Source organism: Palaemon carinicauda, chromosome 6 (assembly GCF_036898095.1).
Source record: "Palaemon carinicauda isolate YSFRI2023 chromosome 6, ASM3689809v2, whole genome shotgun sequence".
Taxonomy (NCBI): Eukaryota; Metazoa; Arthropoda; class Malacostraca; order Decapoda; family Palaemonidae; genus Palaemon; species Palaemon carinicauda.
This window is the reverse complement of record NC_090730.1, coordinates 3,352,040-3,372,792: the sequence shown is the minus strand read 5'-3', so window position 1 is coordinate 3,372,792 and position 20,753 is coordinate 3,352,040. Positions and strand designations below refer to the sequence as shown.

General features: G+C 37.4%; 1 protein-coding gene across 3 annotated transcripts in view; it reads left to right on the top strand.

The window, feature by feature from the left end:
• Positions 1-20,753, top strand: part of LOC137642373 (methylglutaconyl-CoA hydratase, mitochondrial) — an 83,023-nt gene continuing 62,270 nt past the window's right edge. Inside the window, exons 1-2 of one of the 3 annotated variants that reach the window (XM_068374872.1) lie at positions 25-161; positions 7,774-9,333. In XM_068374872.1, coding sequence (XP_068230973.1) covers positions 7,793-8,674 — 882 coding nt within the window. In that variant the 5' untranslated portion in view covers positions 25-161; positions 7,774-7,792 and the 3' untranslated portion in view covers positions 8,675-9,333. Of the gene's footprint in view, positions 162-207; positions 360-7,773; positions 9,334-20,753 lie in introns of those variants that run through there. The other 2 variants (XM_068374870.1, XM_068374873.1) reach the window with 2 other exon arrangements.

Below are 20,753 nucleotides of genomic sequence, written 5' to 3'. Positions count from 1 at the left end.
ATATTCAGCCCAGTTACGGAATCGGCTGCACTTTCCATTCATTCAATTTACTTGTGCGCTGTGTCACGGTTCTTGCAACATGGTGCAAATTAAGAAGATCGTCGTTTTTGGTGCAAGTGGCAACACGGGCCTGTGCTGTGTCAGGGAAGCTTTAGATCTAGGTGAGTGTTGCGAAAATTAAGGTTTATTTGGATGCCCTTTCCTACGGTATTTCCCGCCCTTGGTATCGTCTGCATGTTTATTTGCATGTCTGGTACCTAGATGGCATTAGTTTACTATTGAACAGCTGATTGCTTGTCGTGATAGAGTACCGCCGGTCTAACGTCATTCACATCTTGGTATTTTGTATTTTAATTAAGGTATGATGGTCCAGGGAAACAATATTTATACAGAAATTAGGGTTTTAGGTCATTGTACGAAACGTATTGACCTTTGTGGTGGTCAGTCAGGTAGGCTTTCAATTGCTCCCAATTGAGGAATTACCACTTAGTTTTGTCTATTCTGAAGTGTTTAAAACTTTACTATGCCAGTAGTAGGTATTACACAGCGTAGCTTTATGCGTCCGAGAAAAAAATGAATGGAGAAGAAAAGGTTCATTTTACTATTTATATTCCCCCCCACCCCAAACTCCGGTTCCTAACTGTGTAGCCCCAATTATTCGCCGATATATCAGGGTATAGTGTATATCTAACATTATTAGTCCTAAAATAAATGCAATTTAAGGAGAAAATGGTAGTTTTCCTGTAGGAAAATAAGTTTTTATTTGCAAATGTCCAGACTATAACTATAACAAAACCTTGAGGGCAAAAAACTGCATGATTAAAGGCAACAACATATCTATGGTCCCTATTGTAAAGAAACCTGTAGGCTAAGTTATCTCCCATGTTTTACTTTGCCGCCGGATACAGGTATGCCTTAACATAGTTATTTCAAGTAACTTTTACCTATGTATTTCTCTGAAATACTTATGTAAGTATTATAAAGACGTGCGGCAAACCACCCACCCCACGAGTAAGCCAATAGCGTCTTGGTTTTAGTTAGGGTCTTATGTGGTGACAATTCTTGCTAGTGACTGGGTGGAACTTATAAAATATTATTATTATTATTATTATTATTATAATTAGCTAAGCTACAAACGTAGTTGGAAAAGCAGGATGCTATAAACCCAAGGGCTCTGACAGGGAAAAATAGCCTATTAGTGAAAGGAAATAAATAATTTACAAGAGATGTAATAAATTAACATTAAAATAGATCTTTCATGACAGTATAAACTATAAAAACTCCTAAAAACATCATCATCATCTCCTCCTACACCTATGGACGCAAAGGGTGAAAGAAATCTAAAAACAACAGGAAGATAAATAAGAATAGTGTGCCTGAGTGCACCCTCAAGCAAGAGAACTCTACCCTAAGACAGTGGAAGAGCATGGCGCTACCCAAGACTGGAGTGATTTTGATTTTGGAGTGTCCTTCTAGAAGAGCTGCTTACTTTAAAGGGACTCTTCTACTCTTACCAAGAGGAAAGTAGTTGCTAAACAATAACATTGCAGTATTTAACCTCTTAAGTGAGGAATCAAGATAAACAATATTTTCTCCAAAGACAAAATCGACTGGACAAGTATTATTTAAGAAAGTTTTAGGTCTATCCCAACCGACTACATACACGCCCCAAATTAATTTTCATCTGTGGTATAGGCTAGGTACCCTTGGCCTTATTTATTAGCCAGATTATTATTATTATTGATATTATTATTACTTGCTAAGCTACAACCCTAGTTGGAAAAGCAGAATGCTATAAGCCCAAGGGCTCCAACAAGGAAAATAACCCAGTGAGGAAAGGAAATAAGGAACTACAAGAAAAGTAATTAACAATTAGAATAAAATATTCTAAGAACAGTATTAGCATTAGAATTAATATTTCATACATAAACTATTAAAACTAAAAAACAAGAGGAAGAGAAATAAGATAAAATAGTGTGCCCGAATGTCCCCTCAAGCAAGAGAACTGTATTCTAAGACAGTGAAAGACCATGGTACAGAAGCAGTCATTGACATTTACAATGGATCACTGATGTCTTTGGTATTTAATCAGAATATCTATAAATCTCGGCTATGTTAAATAACTTAACTCTTTTACCCCCAAAGGACGTACTGGTACATTTCACAAAAGCCATCCCTTTACCCCCATGGACATACCGGTACGTCCTTGCAAAAAAATGCTATAAAAATTTGTTTTTCATATTTTTTGATAATTTTTTGAGAAAATTCAGGCATTTTCCAAGAGAATGAGACCAACCTGACCTCTCTATGACAAAAATTAAGGCTGTTAGAGCAATTTAAAAAAAATATACTGCAAAATGTGCTGGGAAAAAAATAACCCCTTGGGGGTTAAGGGTTTGAAATTTCCAAATACCCCGGGGGTAAAAGGGTTAATAGGCTGTGCAATAAGATCCATTCATTTGAGGAACCCAACCTAGACCCAGTCCAGTATAAAAGTTTACGCTTAAGCTTCTTCCAAGTAATGTTTTAATAAGTTTTATATTTTTATAGACTGGTGTATGGAAGTGTGCACAGACCTTTTTGTGATAGATGCATCACTTATGTACAAACTGATATTTACTGTATGCTATGCTTGACCAAAGCACTTTCGAAATTGGGATTAAGATACTTCAATTCCTTACCACTTTGAATTCAGAATTGTAAATGGTATAATTAATGATAATCATTTTGTATATTTTCATTAGGAAACGCAAGGGGCAATTGATAAATAACTTTTATTTTCACCCAGAAAAGAATTGCTGTCTGTAAAGTCCATTCTTATTGGTTTCAAAGTATTGCATAACCTCAGGAACTTTAAAAAATTGATAACTGTTTGTAGTTCTCTTGCTTGAGGGTGCACTTGGGCACACTATTCTATCTTATTTCTCTTCCTCAATTTTTTTTTTATGTTTTTATGGTTTGTGTGATCTAATTTAATGTTGTTACTGTTTTTAGAATATTTTATTTTATTTGTTCATTACATCTCTTTTAGTTTATTTATTTCCTTGTTTCCTTTCCTCGCTGGGTTATTTTTTATGTTGGAGCCCTTGGGCTTATAGCATCCCGCTTGTCTATCCAGGGTTGTAGCTTAGCTTAGCGTTGTTTTTTTTTTTTTTTTTTTTTTTTTTTGTAATGATGACTTATCAGCCAATACCAATTTAAACTTATGAATTCACATTCAGTTCTAAACTGTTTTTACTGCCTGATATATTCAGTTTAACAGTGACTGCCTTATGGGTAACAAATGATATGGCTAACATAATGATTATAAAGCTTTTATCTGTAAAGCAGTAAATTCATTTATTCTTTATACATTGGGAAGTAAATCATTTCAGTGGTAAATACCTCACCTGTAAAAACATTGTCGGAAGAAAAGTATATTGTGAGATAAGCAGCTAAAAGAAAACGTGATTCTCATATTCGGTGAAGTTATATTTTGATAGGGAGCCATTTTAGTTTGTCGAGACAGACCTTGTGTAAAATTTCAAAATTTATGATTGAAAAACTCCTTTTTAAAGGGAAAACAAACACAAGAACTACAGAACCTAAGGTTCCCCAACTAACCTAACCTAGGAGTCTTATTCTTACCTACTTACCTACCTTGGAAGCTCTGGCCCCGTGCGACCCTCCCCCTTAGAATGCCATATCCTTAGCTTACCCTAAGACTTAATCTCAACCCTGTGTTTGCTTCCCAACCAGCGTCACTCCTGGAACGTAACACTAAATCGCATTTCTTAAATCATAAAACTTCACATTCAGATCTCCCTGGACAATTCTATCCTGTTCGTAATACTAGGCAGGCAGTTAATTCTAAGAGCCAGGCCTTCTCCATCATGAGGCATAATACTACACAGTATTCTAGAAGATTTATTCCAGCTATTACAAAGTTGTAGAATGATCTTCCTAATCTGGTAGTTGAATCAATAGAACTTCAAAAGTTCAAAGTTGGAGCAAATGTTTTTATGTTGACCAGGCTGACATGAGTCTTTCTATAGTTTATATATGACATATCTGTTTTTGACTTTGTTAATAGTTTATATAGGACATATCTGTTTTGCCGCTGTTACTGTTTTTAGAATGATTTATTGTTAATTTATTCTCATCATTTATTTATTTCCTTATTTCCTTTCCTCACTGGGCTATTTTTTCCTATTGGAGCCCTCGGGCTTATAGCATCTTGCTTTTCCAACTAGGGTTGTAGCTTGGCTAGTTATAATAATAATAATAATAATAGCTTCATATTAGGCCTATCATATTTCAGACCAAGATAAACAACAACTTTAATATAAATCAAATCAATTTGACAAGAATTAAGAAAGTTTACGCCCGCCCCTATGAAATACATTCACCCCCTAGTATAAACAGAAATAAATGTCCCCATATTACTTTGCTGCAGTACTTTTTTCTGTTCCCCACCAAATTGACCACCATTTTTAATTCAGGAATTAATATTTCTTGCTCTGCTGATATTTTCTGTCCCAGTGTCTTACCTCTGGCTTAAATTTTATAATCCAATCCACTCCTATTATATTTTTTGTTGCCATCAACGTCCAGCCTAAATGTAAAGTCTTCCTCTTTTATTTGTGCATTGTAGAATTTTAATAATATCTTGTACAATACATATACTGTATTGTTTCAAACTCCATTTTTACCTTCGTACAAGTTTCATTTGTAAAGGTACTGTATACAGAAATATCTTATCAATGTTATGAAAAAAATTGGAGGGGTTAATTTGGATCCCTAAATATGTCTACGAGTATCGGTAGCTATTGTGCCAAGATTGTCTCTGCTGGCAAAGTGTTGAGGTCTGTATGTGGGGCTGTTCTTAGTCCTAATACGATCCATGGTAAATCCTTTCTCCACCTTCCATACTGACATTTGGCAGTGAGTGCTGCTTTGATGGAGCGTTGGAAATGCTTGACCATGCCGTTGACTTTTTGATTGTACACCGTTGAATGGTTTAATTTTGATCCGAGTTTGGCAGGGAAGTAATTTCGTAGGGTTGATGTGAAATAAGCCTCCCTATCACATTTTATGCATTGGGAAAATCACTGTTTGCTGACACAATTGATTAGAGCCCAGCTTTCTGCTGTCTGCTGTTTGACAGGGTTTGCTTTGGGCCATCTGGTATTCTTGTCAATGATGGGGAAAAGGTATGTATATTCCTCAAAGGGGGTAAAAGATTCCACAATATTGAAGTGAATATGAGCGAGGTAGTGATCAGTTGTCTTGAAACCCCTATCCTGGATTGTGGGTGCCTTGTGGTCTTTGATGGTTGACAGGGAAGACATTCGTAAACTCATTTCTTGATATCTGTCTTTATTGTCCTCTACATGTTTTGCTCAGTTAGGATGTGGGTTGTATAGCGACATAAGGGTGTGATAAATTAGGGAAGAGGTTTAAAGCCTTCTGGCTCAAAACTAATGGAAGATAGGGGCAAGGATGTCCAGTACTCGTCTCAAGGCAATGGTTGTCTCTTCGTCATATATGGAGAAATTCCTCCATGAAAGGGCGGGACTTTTCTGCTGGTTGTCGTCCTTCTGTTTTTTTGCTATCTCCGGGTATAATATCACGATTTGGTTGATTTTAATGCTGTTTCTAGAAAGGGAATTTGTGACGTTGTTGGAAGAACCCTTGAGATACCTGATGCTGCGGAAGTACTCGACGATCGCTGATAATTGTCGCTATTGGTGCGCTGACCAGCAATCTGCTTATTTTTGTGAAGGCATGAATCAAGGTGTGTTATTTATTTTGCAGCACAAATTTCTGTTCCTCGAGCATGTGTCTGAAAGGGCAATTGGCATGATGGTCTGCCAGCGGTTCTCTGTTGAAGTTGGTGTACAGTATTCTGTTCTTTTGGAGAGAACTTCTTGCTGAAAAGTGCTAGCGATCGGCAGCCATCGTTTTTTATACTGCTCGAGTACTGCACCCATGGCCGTGCTACTTACATCCGTGGTCTGTGTAAGGGACCTATTGGAGAGATGAAATACAGTACTGTAGTAGAGTTGATTAACTGGCTTCTGCCAATGTTGAGGCCAGGTGAACCTCATCTACCATTTGTAGGAAATCCATGAAGAGCATAGTGGATGTGTTGGGAATTACCGCAAGTGTCTTATATTGTAATTTCATCAGGAGAACTACGCTCGCCAAGTCCTTCATAGTCTCTTGTTGGACGTCAGTGCCAGGTATTGTTTACTAGTCGTTGAGTAGACATGCAAGGGCTGTTGATCTCCTATTCCATTATTACTTTGTCCAGAAATTTTCTGGCTCTGAGAGCTGGGGGCATACTGAAGGATGAGATTATTTGGGCCTTCAGAATTTCATATGCAATGGTGGTGTCTGGTTCGGCTAGCCATTCTGTTATTTATCTGAAGATGTCATCAAGTAGGAATTCAAGGGCACTGTCGGCTTTTCATGACAGCGTTATCTTCTTTGACCTGAAAATAGGTTTTGCCCTAAAGAACTAGGCCTCTGGGTTGTGTTGTGAATGGAGGCAGGCGGACAAAGGCAACCGCAATAATTACATTGGGAGAGTTGGCAGTGTCTGGTATCTACGGTTACTCTGGAGTTGCCAGTTTGCTGGTTATGGTTTTGACAGAAATGCTGGCTTGGATTAACTGGTTTATTTACACAGATATCTGATATGAAGCCACTAATGTACTTGCAAGTGGAAAGGTAGAAGGAAGCATTTGTATCTAAAAAGGTACTGTACATTCTATACTGTACTTCCCAATTCGTTAATTTCCAAGTACCGTTTCCCGGCATCTCTCAGTGATATTCTGGTTACCAAAACATGACCTCCCGTGGACAGCATAAAAACGGAATTACTGTACAACAAACACAAGGCAACATCGAAGATATTTTTGCTTATTCCAGGAACATCGGAAATTTATGTTTAAAACAGAAACTAATACTTGATGAAAGAATATTGTAAACTTTCAATTCAAATGATTCAAATAGTTCTGTTACTGTACACAGAATATATTCCAAACATTTACCCAGTCTGCAGAAACACACAGTCCAAGTGTTTTTCTGCAGACTGGGTAAATGTTTGGAATATATTTTGTGTATAGTAACAGAACTATTTGAATCATTTGAATTGAAAGTTTACAATATTCTTTCATCAAGTATTAGTTTCTGTTTTAAAGATAAATTGCCGATGTTCTTGGAATAAGCAAAAATATCTTCGATGTTGCCTTGTGTTTGTTGTACAATAGTTCAGTATTCATGCTGTCCAGGGGAAGTCGTGTTTTGGTAACCAGAATATCGCTGAAAGACGCTGCGAAACAGTGCTTGGAAAGTAATGAATTGGGAGGTATAGCTTGCTCAAGAGATAGCTGCTCCTGTGGAGAGCTAGTTGTTCTTAGGGGGATAGCTTTTTTTCACTAAAGTGATGTTTGATAGGACTCTTATTAATAAGATTATATTTCTTATCTATTGTGTACTGTTTAAGTTAGTTTTGTAAAGAAATTCTAGATGGTTTACTTTTTTTGTCGAATAACTTCGTACTACTGTATAGGAAATTTAGTATATTTTTTCTCCTCACCTGATAATGGTTTCAAAACTACTGTCATGCTCATAGCAATTTAAGATAGGTTGTTTTGTACAGTGATAATTAGGGACCTTTACATATCGATTAAAGTTGAAATACGATTTTATTGTTTTTATGATCTAAGATTAAAACTTGTGGAAATATGGATAAAAACAAGGTTACAGATATGTTATGATTTGCAGGTTAACAACATAACGCAAAATGATGCGCCATGCTAGCGTCCGATTGCTCCGAGGCGCGTGGTTGGCTACAGCAACAAAATCTCGTTTGTATTCTTCAAGTAACACTGATGTAATTATTCAGAGGTTAGAGGGTGACTGCGAAGGAATCACTGTATTTGGCTTTAGTCGTCCAGCTGCAAAAAATGCAATAAGTAAAAATCTATTGAAAGAATTTGAGGCTGCCATTTCAAGTGTTCGACACGACAGGAGTGTCCGTGTGGTATTGTTACGTTCATTAGTTCCAGGTGTGTTTTGTGCTGGAGCCGACTTGAAAGAGAGAGCAACGATGAAGCCAGAAGAAGTTGGACCCTTTGTGTCAAAAGCTCGTGCTTGTATCGGTGATTTAGAGAATTTACCAATGCCCGTGATAGTGGCCCTCGATGGTGCAGCTCTTGGGGGTGGTTTGGAAATGGCCTTGGCGTGTGATCTTCGCGTGGCTGCTGACAATGCTAAAATGGGACTTGTTGAAACAAAGCTAGCAATCATTCCTGGCGCTGGCGGCACTCAGCGTCTGCCTAGAATTGTCGGGACTGCGAAAGCCAAGGAACTCATATACACGGCTGCGGTTCTCAATGGAAAGGAAGCAGAGGAAATTGGTCTGGTCAATGCTGTTGCCCCTCAGAATGAAAATGGAGATGCAGCGTATCTCAAAGCAGTAGAGCTCGCAAAGAAAATAATTCCCAATGGCCCGGTCGGTGTTAAAATGGCTAAGACAGCGATTACTCGGGGAATGGAGGTTGATTTAACTACTGGATTGAGCATTGAGGAAGCCTGTTATGCCCAGGTGATTCCAACGAAGGACAGAATTGAAGGATTAACTGCCTTTAGGGAAAAGAGGAAGCCACAGTACAAGGGAGAGTGATAGTGATGGTATAGCATTCTTGCACATACGGCAGCTCTGATGTCTTCATTTAACGTAGTATAGGTTTTTTGTGTGGTAGAAGACTCTCTTTTATCTTTTAGTTTAAAGAGCTTAGTTTTCAGTTAATGAATGTACAGTGTACTTCATTTATGTAGTCTTTAGTGGCTTATTTTGGTATGTTACTAAATGACTCGATGCACTGTTTTTAAAGTGCAGTATTCGTAACAAAATACTTTTAGGAGAAATCAGGAACTTGTGTATCATTGTACAGATATAATCTTTATATTTGTAGATGCTGTCTTAACCAATATGGGTAGCAATTTTCTTATGATTTTCTTTTCATCTTCAGATGGGGAAATTTAATAAGAAACTTGTTTGTATAACCATGTCTATAAAGAGTAGCAAGATGATGCACATTTAGTGACTAAAAAATTATTGTGATGTGTACATTGCTGTACAGTATATTGTTCGGAAAAGCTATTTTCAGATTTTTTATTGCCAGAATGTTAAATGTGCTTCCAGTACTATTGAGTCTGGCTTTCAAACAGAGTAATCTTTTTGGTTGATAATGTCCTAGTACAAAACAATTGTATTTTTTAAGCAAAAGTTTCCATGAAGTATGTGTAGTCTATGCGGGTATTAATAAAAGATTTATATTTCTATGAGTTTTAATAAATCTTTATTGAAATAATGTATTGTTCTTAGTTATAGCTTATACAGTATAGCAAGATTCATTAAATAAGAATCTTCTGTCCTTTTCAAGTTTTATTATTTTAACCTCATCTGTTTTGTGGTACTTTTTCTTTGCACTTTCTTTTAATGCAAACGATCTCTAATCTGTGCTTTGACAATCTCACTGAAATATTTGCTAGTTATAGAGTCCTTTGCAAACTTTTTACTAAAAAAATCTTAAACTTGTTCTATAGCAAGTGGCAGGATAGGGATTTGTTTTGTTTACATATATGTCTGGTTTACATAGAAAAAGTTATGTGGTCTGAATGATGTCCATATCTCCATGTACTGTATGCCCTTTCTTCATGAATTGAACTTTCCCATTGTTCAACTTTTGTTGTACAGTACAATCTTCTGAGCGGGCTCCATCCGTAAATGTTAACATGCAAAAGTTACAGGTTTTACAAATCGTCATTCCTATGAAAGTGCCAATATGTTTGTAGCTGACAAAAGCACTGGTCTTGAATATTCATTATACACATGCGAGTCCATTTACAAATTGAGTCATCTTATTCACCAGAAATCCAGGAATTTCTAAGTTGTGGATACTTTTTTTCTGTCTCTTAATGCTAGCATCTCAGTCCAGTAAACAATAAATTCTTCTAGCTCCTCCAAGACCTGGCCTGCCATCATACCATTGTTCTCTTATTCCCTCTTGAAATTTTGTTCTTGTATATTAGTTGTCCTTGTATACCGGTATTTTCCCCTCAACATAACATAATCCTCTTTTTTCAATGAAAAAACTCAACTACATTTAAGTATTAGTCTTGAGCACAACTTTGGTTGGTTTCACAGTGTTTTTACTTGTACAGTACACTGCACACAAAAGTTGCATGCCCCTTTTACTGACTGCCCACAAAATTTGCATGCCCCTTTTACTGACTGCACTTTTTGCGTTCCTTCATTTCAAAACATTTTAAGATTGCTTTTTCATTCACCCATTGTGTGTATTTCATATAGTTCACTGTAGGAATTACTTAAGGGTGATTGCTGCTTTGCATTTTTCTCTTGTCTCTGGTTCCTGTTTTCATAGTGTAGCTGTAGGAGTTTTGTTCTTGCACTTCAGTGCTTAATATCCTCCTCAGTCCCAACACTGGGCCTTATGTTTATTTGATTTTTACTATATTTGAAGTTCATTCATCTAATACACACACAAGCAAAGCCACTCCAACACGTTCTAAAATCATAATAGACACTTTACACTTCTCAAACTGTCTACCTAACCACACCAAGACTCCTCGCTGCTGGGAGGAAGTACGCTGGTGACTGGTACAATATATGAACATAAGCTACTGGGGTCTAAAGTGATGTCATGCAGGGCAGCCGATCGGGACTATGGCCTACCCCAGAGCCAAGGCAAAGTATCGAAATTCAAAAGAAGGCAACCGTGTTTATCCCATACAAAAATGAGAAAAAAAGCACGTTCATAGATGATGATTCATCTGAATTAACACATGATAATTAATAGGAATTTTATCTAAACATGTGATCTCATCGTGTAGAAATTTAAGTGTACAAATTACCCACTTATATTTATTACCAGCCTTAACTTGTTTGACTTGAAAGATGGATTTATCTCTAGAAATGCCTGTTCTTTGCAGTACAGTACAAATAACTTCATGTAATATGGCCCAAATTCCAGTGATCATCATCATTACAGTATGGAATAGTTTATCCAAATAGATTTTTTTGTAATGACAGGAGTAATCCAACACAGCATACAAGGGTTCAGCTTTCAAATCCTTAGATATAGAGTAGTGTATTCAAGTACGAGATGTGACATCGCAAGGGAGTTACAGTATATTGGTCGAGTCTTCCTCTTTCCCACCGTTATTCTTACATTAAGGGATCAGTTACTTGATGCGCCCTCTCCAATGCCTTCTATCAAGGGGCATCCTCTTCCACCAAAGCTCTTCTCTCTAGATCATCCTTCACCTTATCTTGTCATGTAATTCTCTGTCTCCCTCTTGATTTTCCCCCCTCTGACAGGTTCCTCCCAAGTTTGCCTCACTCCCTCCCCACCATTCATCCTCAATACATGGCCCCACACTGCATTCATGACAATTTTATCAACATTTACAAATGACGATTGATGAAATGATCCTTCTATCTCGGGCAGAGGTCAGGCAAGGAAGGAGATACAGGTATATACCGTAGAGTATGTCCCCTGTCTGAGAGCAAGATGCTTCAGGCATCTGGCCCATAACCCCCAACTCCCCTTACTACTCTCTATTATTTTCAGTCAGCTGGTCTTGCTAACACAAGTGAGCTAGCTTTCATATGTATCAAGAATTCTTATAGCTATTTCTACAATATAAAAGACTTAAAAGAAGTTAATTCATTTTTGTTCTTTCTTGCACACTTATTCAAAACATTTTTGATTTATTGAACAATCATGTCGAATCTTTGAAAGTTATTATGCAGGGGGCAGACTTGGAAGAGAGGAAGTTAGCACTAAAAGCTGGTTGCAAGGGCAAGAAAGATGTATGATGTGGAGGAATTAAATTTATGGATCACTAAAAAGACATTTGACAAATTACAGTGACAATTCGATGGACGTAATAAAGCCAGAGGATACTAGAAAGAATAATTAATCTTGTTACTTCTAGCATGAAACATCAACTGTGAAAATAAGCAGGTTTTATCAAAAAGTAAACTCCCAAAACTTTATAATTCCCATAGTAATGTTTTTGGATATGTTAGTAAAACTAATAAGTCCATATACTGGAAGAAATTACTTTTTCTCTAGCTTACAGTTTGGCTTTCAGAAGGACCTGGGTTACTGGGATGATCTTACAATAAAAAAGTATACAAAAATCCTTAATTTTGGTCTTTTAAGTTCATATAATTTGTATTAGATTTCCTTGCTGTTTTTCATAGTGCAATTCAGGAAGCCCTTGTCAAAACTTGAGTAGTAGTCCAGTAAATCTAGCCCAAAATAGGGGGTGACCCAGGACAAATTGCCAGAAAAACGAAACCACTTTCATATGTTTAAGTTAGACCTGCCACATGATATATCAAAAATGTAGAAAAATATATTTGGTGGAACATGGTAAAATATGCAAATTAAGGTAGCCATTACTAAAATTTCTGTTTTTGCCTATACTGACAAAAGTAATAGAGCTAGACTTATGAAAATGATATCCATACCCATGTTTTCATGGTCAAGGAATCATATGAGACCAATCTTAGGGATTTGTGATGATTACATCATAATGAATTCAATATGGTTGCCGTGGTAAGCACGAAAAAACTGAAAATCGCAGTAACTTTTACAGAATCCCACCAAAGACAGCAAACTTGGTGTCTATGTGAATGATTATTGAGCTTTCACATGTAGTAGTTATGAGGACTCTCCACAAAATGATGATTAAAAACCAGGACAGATGGAGGTTTTCACACTTTAATGAGTTTTCTCGGGAGCATAGGACACTTGATGGCCGGAACTGGACTCCAAGAATTGCTGGAAATGATCTTTGCTTCCAATACCGTTACACACATTATGAGTGGAAAGGCTGTTGCAAGGGCTGTACGTGGTCACCTGTTGCTTGACACTGCTTTGAACACAGCTTTGATTGCAAAAACATTCGGCCTTCAGCTAAATGGCACCTCTGCTACAGAAGATCACGACGATGAGGATAGCTCAACGGTCATGGAGTTTCAGGATGATAACACCTTTGAGGATATAGATCCTTTATCGGTTTCAGTTCTTAATGGTGCGGAAATCCCTCTCCCAACTGAAATTCAGGAACTTGGAATTTTAGTTGATGAACTTCTAGAAGGACAAATGGTACCATCTGAGATAAGTTCATCACCAGCATTCCATTCTGTCAAGGAAAGATTACTGAATGCACTAAATGCAGTAGAACATAAAACAGGGAAACTGTGGGTTATGTATATGAAATTGATTGACATTGTTCGGAACTTCCTGAGGTCCGAACGAACAGGTGACTGGAAGTTGCATCTTGCAACCTTGCAAAATATGTTGCCTTATTTTGCTGCCTCTGGACATAACTTGTACACAAAGTCGGTGTACCTATATCTGCAGAAAATGTGGAAGCTGGAGGATTCCAATCCAGATATCTACTCCAACTTCATGGACGGTTTGCACGTCGTGTGAAGGTCGGATCGTTATTGGGCAGGACTGTCCCCAGATTTGGTTATAGAACAAGTTCTCACGAGAAGCCTTAAAACAACGGGTGGTTTGACGAGAGGACGGGGTATGACAGAAACACAGCGACTGGTATGGTGTCTGTCCAGACCTATTTGCGCAGAGGTCAATGATGCCATGCAGCAACTGACTTCAGTTAAGTATGCAACAAGTGAGCAGCATAAAGATCTGTCAAAGGCACGTCAGGCAAAGGACATAGCCGATACCGACAAACTCGTTTCAATACTGGCAGAAAGGAATCCATTTGAAGAAAGTATGTCATTGCAAAATATTGTGACAGGGGTAGCTACTAGAGAGGACGTTAATGTAGAGTTAGCCAAGGAAGTTGGACAGAAAATTCTTGAGGATATGACAGGAAATATTGTTAATCAATATGTATTTCGGAAACGAAATCAGGTTATAACACCAGAATCAAAGTCAACTATCAAAATTGATGGGGAGAAAGTGAACATCGATCCCCAGCTACTGTTTCAGAGACTGGTGATCGCCGGAACACAGGCTACAGATCTGCTGGATGCCTTTCAGTATGAACTATGCTCTTATCCACCAGCTCTGTTTGAGACCAGGCACGTTCAGCTTAAAGCCAACAAACCAGCCCTTGCAAAAGCTATTTGGGATTTGATCCCACAGGATGATCGTCCGGACAAACCTTCCAATTGCCAATATGTACTCGATGGTGGTGCCCTACTTCACAGGATTCCATGGCAAATTGGAGACACCTATAAGTCGATCCTTCAAAGGTACACGTCATATGTGAAGAAACGTTATGGAAAGGCAGTCATCGTTTTTGATGGTTACACCAGTGGGCCATCAACGAAAGATAGTACCCATCAAAGACGCCTAGGAACGCGCCAAGGAAGAGCAGTCAATTTTCAAACTCAGATGTCGCTCAAGATCAAAAAAGAGGAATTCCTATCAAATGATGAAAACAAGCAACGTTTCATTAATTTGCTTGGTGATTCCCTTGAAGCTGCTGGTTGTGAAGTTCACCACGCAAAAGATGATGCTGATCTACTTATTGTCCAGACCGTAATAAAGGTTGTGTCGCAGTGTAATGTTATTCTCGTTGGAGATGATACAGATCTTCTTGTCCTTCTATGTTATCATACTAAGAATGTGAAGTATAATATGTTCTGGAGACTGGAGCCTAAAAAGGGAAAAAAGGAGCAACTTCTGAACATTGGACATGTATGTCAGAAACTTGGAGATGATCTTTGCAATAGCATTCTTTTTGTCCATGCGTTCCTTGGCTGTGATACAACTTCACGTGTCTTTGGTTATGGAAAGGGTGTGGCACTGAAGTTGGCACAGGACAGTGAATACTTTTGTGACCTTGCTAAGGTGTTTGGCAACTATGATTCCAGCGAGGATGAAATAATTCAGGCAGGGGAGAAAGCTATGCTTTGTGTGTACAAGGCAAAACCAGATGGCAATCTGGATTCACTGAGACACCACAGGTTTCAAGAATTAGTTGCTCTAGCAAAAAAGTTATTCACCCCAAATCATTGCCACCAACTTCAGGGGCAGTAAAGTACCACAGTTTCCGTGTTTTCCACCAAGTTCAGGCGTGGAAGGGTAACAGCCTGAATGCTGAAAATTGGGGGTGGAAGATCATCGAAGGAAAAATGTTCCCCCTTATGACTGATTTGGACGTTGCTCCAAAATCACTATTGGAAGTGGTAAGATGCAAATGCAAGACAGGGTGCGGAAAACATTGTGGGTGCAGACGACTGGGTCTTGACTGTACACCAGCCTGCAGTGAATGCAGGGGGATCTGTGAGAACATGAACTTGGAGAACACTGACGAGACTTCAGATGATGATCTTGATATCTTGGGCATGTGAACCTACATTTAAGGAGAATTAACTGGCATGCCTTGGTTTCAATTTCAACAAACTGACACCTGCATTATAGATAAATAGACTCATTTACCATGAAAACCTATAAATAGACACCAAGATTGTTGTCTTCGGTAGGATACTGTCGAAGTTATTGCGATTTTCAGTTTTTGCGTACCAACCATGGCAGCCATATTGAATTCATTATGATGTAATCATGACAGCTCCCTAAAATTAGTCTCAAATGATTCTTCGACCATGAAAACATGGGTATAGACACCATTTTCATAATTCTAGCTCTATTACTTTTGGCAATATAATCAAAAACAGATATTTCGACAATGGCTACCTTGAATTGCATATTTCACCATGTTCCACCAAATATATATTTCTACATTTTTTATATTTCTTTTAGCATGATAATTAAAAGTCATTGCAAGTAATTTCATTTTTTCTGGCAATTTGTCCTAGGTCAAATGGTAGATTTACTGGACTATAGGTGTGTGTTTCATATACAGTACAGAAGTTCACTGTAGGCATTACTAAAGGGTCGTAGCAGTACCCATATGTCCTGGCACTGGGCCATGGAAACCGTTCAGTGCCGAGTTTCAAGGAGGTTAAACACTGCAGTTTCCATATTTCATAAAAGTTAGGAGGTTGAGCCTGTGCCAAATAAGATTGCATTAAAATTGTATTGGAATAAGCCTGTGGTTTAACTAGAGGTTTCTGTAGGAACACTAGGGATTAAGACTAGAATAAAAAAGAATAACCCATGTCATGTAAGGGGTAAAAGGAAAGATCTGATCTGTACATTTGAGAATTATTGGAGGCCATGATGATGTATGTAGTAGGGAGTTCTTCAGCTAAAGACTAGAATAACTTTTCTCTGAGAACTGGGACTTATACATTGTACTTATTAATCTCAGTAATTTTAGAAAGTTAAAAACACGCTTTCAAGGCTGGGACACACGCCGCATTTAATGTTTGTCGTCATGAGTCGAGGACACACGTCGCATTTAATGTTTGTCGTCATGAGTCGAGGACACACGTCGCATTTAATGTTTGTCGACATGAGTCGAGGACACACGTCGCATTTAATGTTTGTCGTCATTAGTCGAGCCGCTTCGATTAATGTACAGTATTCTTTAATTTTCTTTATTTCATTTAATATTTATCATCTTATGGGCAAAGAGAACATTGATTTTTCTTGAATACCAAAATAACTTAGTGGACTTAACTTCACTTCACTGGGTAGAAATACAATGTTTGCTGGTAACTAAAACTGGGTTACCAAAATTGTGAAAGTGTGACCTATCACTTTGGCTACCCAAAGAGTAAATTCTTCAACAGTGTACTTGGTACCTTTGGCAGATCAAAACATGACAAGTATGAGTGCATTCCTCAAGTACGTTAAAAACTTCATTAAGTACAGTACAGTATATCGAAGATCCGAGCAGTTACTTTTGAAAGGAAATACAATAGTTTATTATTTCATTCCCTTATGGAAAATTCTGCAGACGCAATCCATACATACTCTCCTAACCAGCTTCCTCACTAAGTGTTCTCCCATGTAAGAATGAAGTTCTTTCAAAATTCCACCTGACACTACCTGTATCTTACAGGGAATACAATATGGCCATTATTTTTTTTCTTTTTTTTTTAAATATCAAGGTTATTTAGTTTGCAATTGAAGATGAGGCATTATCCCACTTTTATCATGTAACATGCTTCAATTAGGCTCGAAATTTTGTCAATTATTTACTGTTTGTACAAGACATTTGATAAGATAGAACTATCAATTCTTTTGTCGGATTTATTTAAATTTTTTTACCATTGCTGCAGTATAGTGCCCTGAACCTTGAATTATACTTGCCATTGCATGCAAATGTTACTTGCAATTGGTTGCAAACTGTAGTTGGGTTGCGGATTTGAGCCTTATGGTCTGATATGGGAAATTTTTCATTATAGATTTTATTACGTCAAGTATTTTGCTATAAAGCCTTTTCAAAAACAGCTGTGGTTCATGAATAATCGGTTCTTAAAATACTAAAGTTTTGTATATACTATTATTTCCTTTGTTAAAATCATAGTTGTTTAGTTTCTTAAATAAAATAATGATAATACGCCAAGTTTTACAAAGCTAACCTTCCCCACTTGTATGAGTCTAGTATTGATTTTCATCGTTAACTTCTAATGGTATTCTGATAATGCTCTTATTTGACAACCTTGATATCCCTCTGGTTTAGTGACGTGCCCCCCATCTCCCCCCCCCCCTGCAGCTGTCATTGATTACTTAGTAATGGCCTTCATTGTTCGATAGTGAGTTTATTAGTTGTGGTAATTGACGTAACCACACACATTGAATGGTAAGGAATATTGGCCATACGTCCTGGCACTGGGGCCCTGGAAACTATTCAGCGCTGAGTTGTAAGTGGGTTAAATACTGCAGTTTCCATATTAAGTAAATGTTAGGAATTTGAGCTGGATGATCATTGCGATTATTACCTAGAAAAGTGGTTCCTCTCAAGCCAACTTGAACCAAGATAATATATGGGAAATATGATCATCACTGAGCACTGGTAATCATGTAGTTGGAACAGTCATAAGCTCTGAAGGAGCTTGCAGACTGAAACGCATTCTGTACTGTCAGGTACCTGAATTACAGTCTGAAATGAATTTACAGTATATGCTGTATAGCTTCCATGGAAACTTTGTTAGAAGTAAAGGTAACTGGTCTGTTATTATTATTATTATTATTATTATTATTATTATTATTATTATTATTATTATTATTAGTTAAGGTACAACCCTAGTTGGAAACGCAAGATGCCACATGCCCTTGGGCTTCAACAGGGAAAAATAGCCCAGTGAGGTACGAAAATATACTATGCATGAGAAGTAACGAATAGGAATCGTAAAATTTCCCAAGATCAGTAACCACATTAAAATAGATCTTTCATATATAAACTGAAATGAGACTCCTGTCAGCCTTTTCAACATAAAAACATTTGTTGCAAGTTTGATCGGAAGAAGAAGGTATTAGGGCAAACATATTTAACACTGTACATATTTTTTTTAGTGTCGTAAGGTCTATAGCTTTCTATGTCACTGCCTACTGGATGACTCATCTATTATCTGTTATATAAAAAGCCTCTCTTGTTCCCGACCGACTCTTTTGATTGCTTTCTCTGTTCGCCAATTTACTGGGTTGAATACCATGGCGTGACGTCATAAAGACTACAAGCGGTATTTACTGTTGCATACTGGTGTACGTGACCTGCCAAAAATGGCAGCTAAATATTTAGACATGCGCCCGTGCACCCCTCCCCCTTCTCACCAGGGTATTACTACTTCCACTCCCCCTACTCAAGGGATAGGGAGAGTTTAGTGTGACCGAAAATATATATTTATGTAAATAAAATAACTCGATGTATGAAAAATTAAATTTATTTAGCTTTCGAAGGGACCATCTCCCTTCCTTTTTTTTCTGAAGAGGAAGGGAGATGGTCCCTTCGAAAGCTAAATAAATTTCATTTTTCATACATTGTGGGTTATTTTAATTATCATAAATACACGGAAAATTGTGTATTTAAATGTATATTTATATATATATAGCCTGACACTCTACTTGTTATATAAGAGGGATTATTTTCACGAATTCATCAACTTTGTAACAAAACTTGCTTGAGGTTACACTCGGGCACACTATTCTATCTTATTTCTTTCCTCTCGTTTTGTTAAAATTTTTATAGTTTGTATAGGAGATATTTATTTTAATGTCGATGTTCTCAAAATATTTTATTTTTCCTTGTTTCCTCTCCTCACTGGGCTATTTTTCCCCTTTGGAGCCCTTGTGTTTATAGCATCTGGCTTTTCCAACTAGGGTTGTAACTTAGCTAGTATTAGTCATATCGTCAAAAATTCATAGATTTAACCTAATACTGTATCATCAACTTAATGTTTGTGCGATCTGTTTTTTTAATATTTTAAATTATTTTCAATATCTATAAAATCATCATAGACGCTATTAAAGGTACGAAAAACCTGCAGTTTTGATAATGATAATCATTTGTCACTTCAAATAACAATAATAATTTTGTGCAAGTAATAAAATGTAATCATGTGTTATGATCAAATGTTGGGTGTCGGCCTTATCAGTTGGTATGATAACACTTAACTAATCATATATTGTTCAGATGAAATTGATATCTGGAATAAAAATGAATTAGATTACGGCTATTCTCTGACAGAGATTGAACAGTGTATTATATACTGCACAATCATTTGGTTTAGTACCTGATTGTTTGGTATCTTATCAACATGGTTACAGGCTGGAGAGCCATGGTACAGGGGCTGTGGCATATCCAGATATTGATTGAAACTTGCAAGAGGTTTAAATGCCGCTCATGAATGGCAGGGGTGTACCAACCGTGTGTCACACGATCGTACATAGTTCATTTTGTGCTTGTATCTTCGCTCTCCCCTCGCACTAAAAAGAACCTGAAAATCATGTCTGCTTTTCTCCTCTGTAACAGTGTCGTCGTGTTTCAAACATGAAAATTCTTGTTGCTTTGAGATTTTGTATATAAAGGAGAGTGTTCTACAATAAACTAACTTAGTTGATTGCATCCTGCCTTTGAGTCATAACCTTTCTCTCAGCCGTCACAGGGGCAAGGGATAGTGGCATTGCCCTATCGAGCAGGACAATGCCCTAGACACTCACCATATATTCATATGATGAGCATTCAAGCTAGGGCCAAGGAGGGCCAGGCAATGGCTGCTGATGACTCAGCAGATAGACCTATTGGCTCACCCAAATCCCCCATCCTTAGCTCACAAGGATGGTATGGTTGTAGCGACCAAAAAAACTAACGATTTTGAGCGGGACTCGAACTCCAGTCTGATGGGTCCGATGAAATGAATTACGAATATAAGTACACTCCAAAATCCAACCAATGTTCTTAAGTCTTGGGTAGAGCCATAGCCTCCGTACCACGGTTTTGTACTGTATTGGGTTAGAGTTCATTTGCTTGAGGGTACACTCGGGCACACTATTCTATTTATTTCCTTATTTCCTTCACTCACTGGGCTACTTGCCTTGCGGGAGACCTTATAGGGCTTGTACCATCCTACTTATCCTACTATGGCTATAGCTTAGCTATTAGTATTAATAATAAATAATAATAGCTCAACTTTTATGAAATTTCAATGTAATAAGTTACATTAAAGAAATATCTTTGCTCTAATGCGTTAAATCAGTCGGTGAGAAAAATCTAGAGATCAAATTATTCCTATAATGATAAACAATATCTTGCTTAATATCATTTGTACGAAAGTG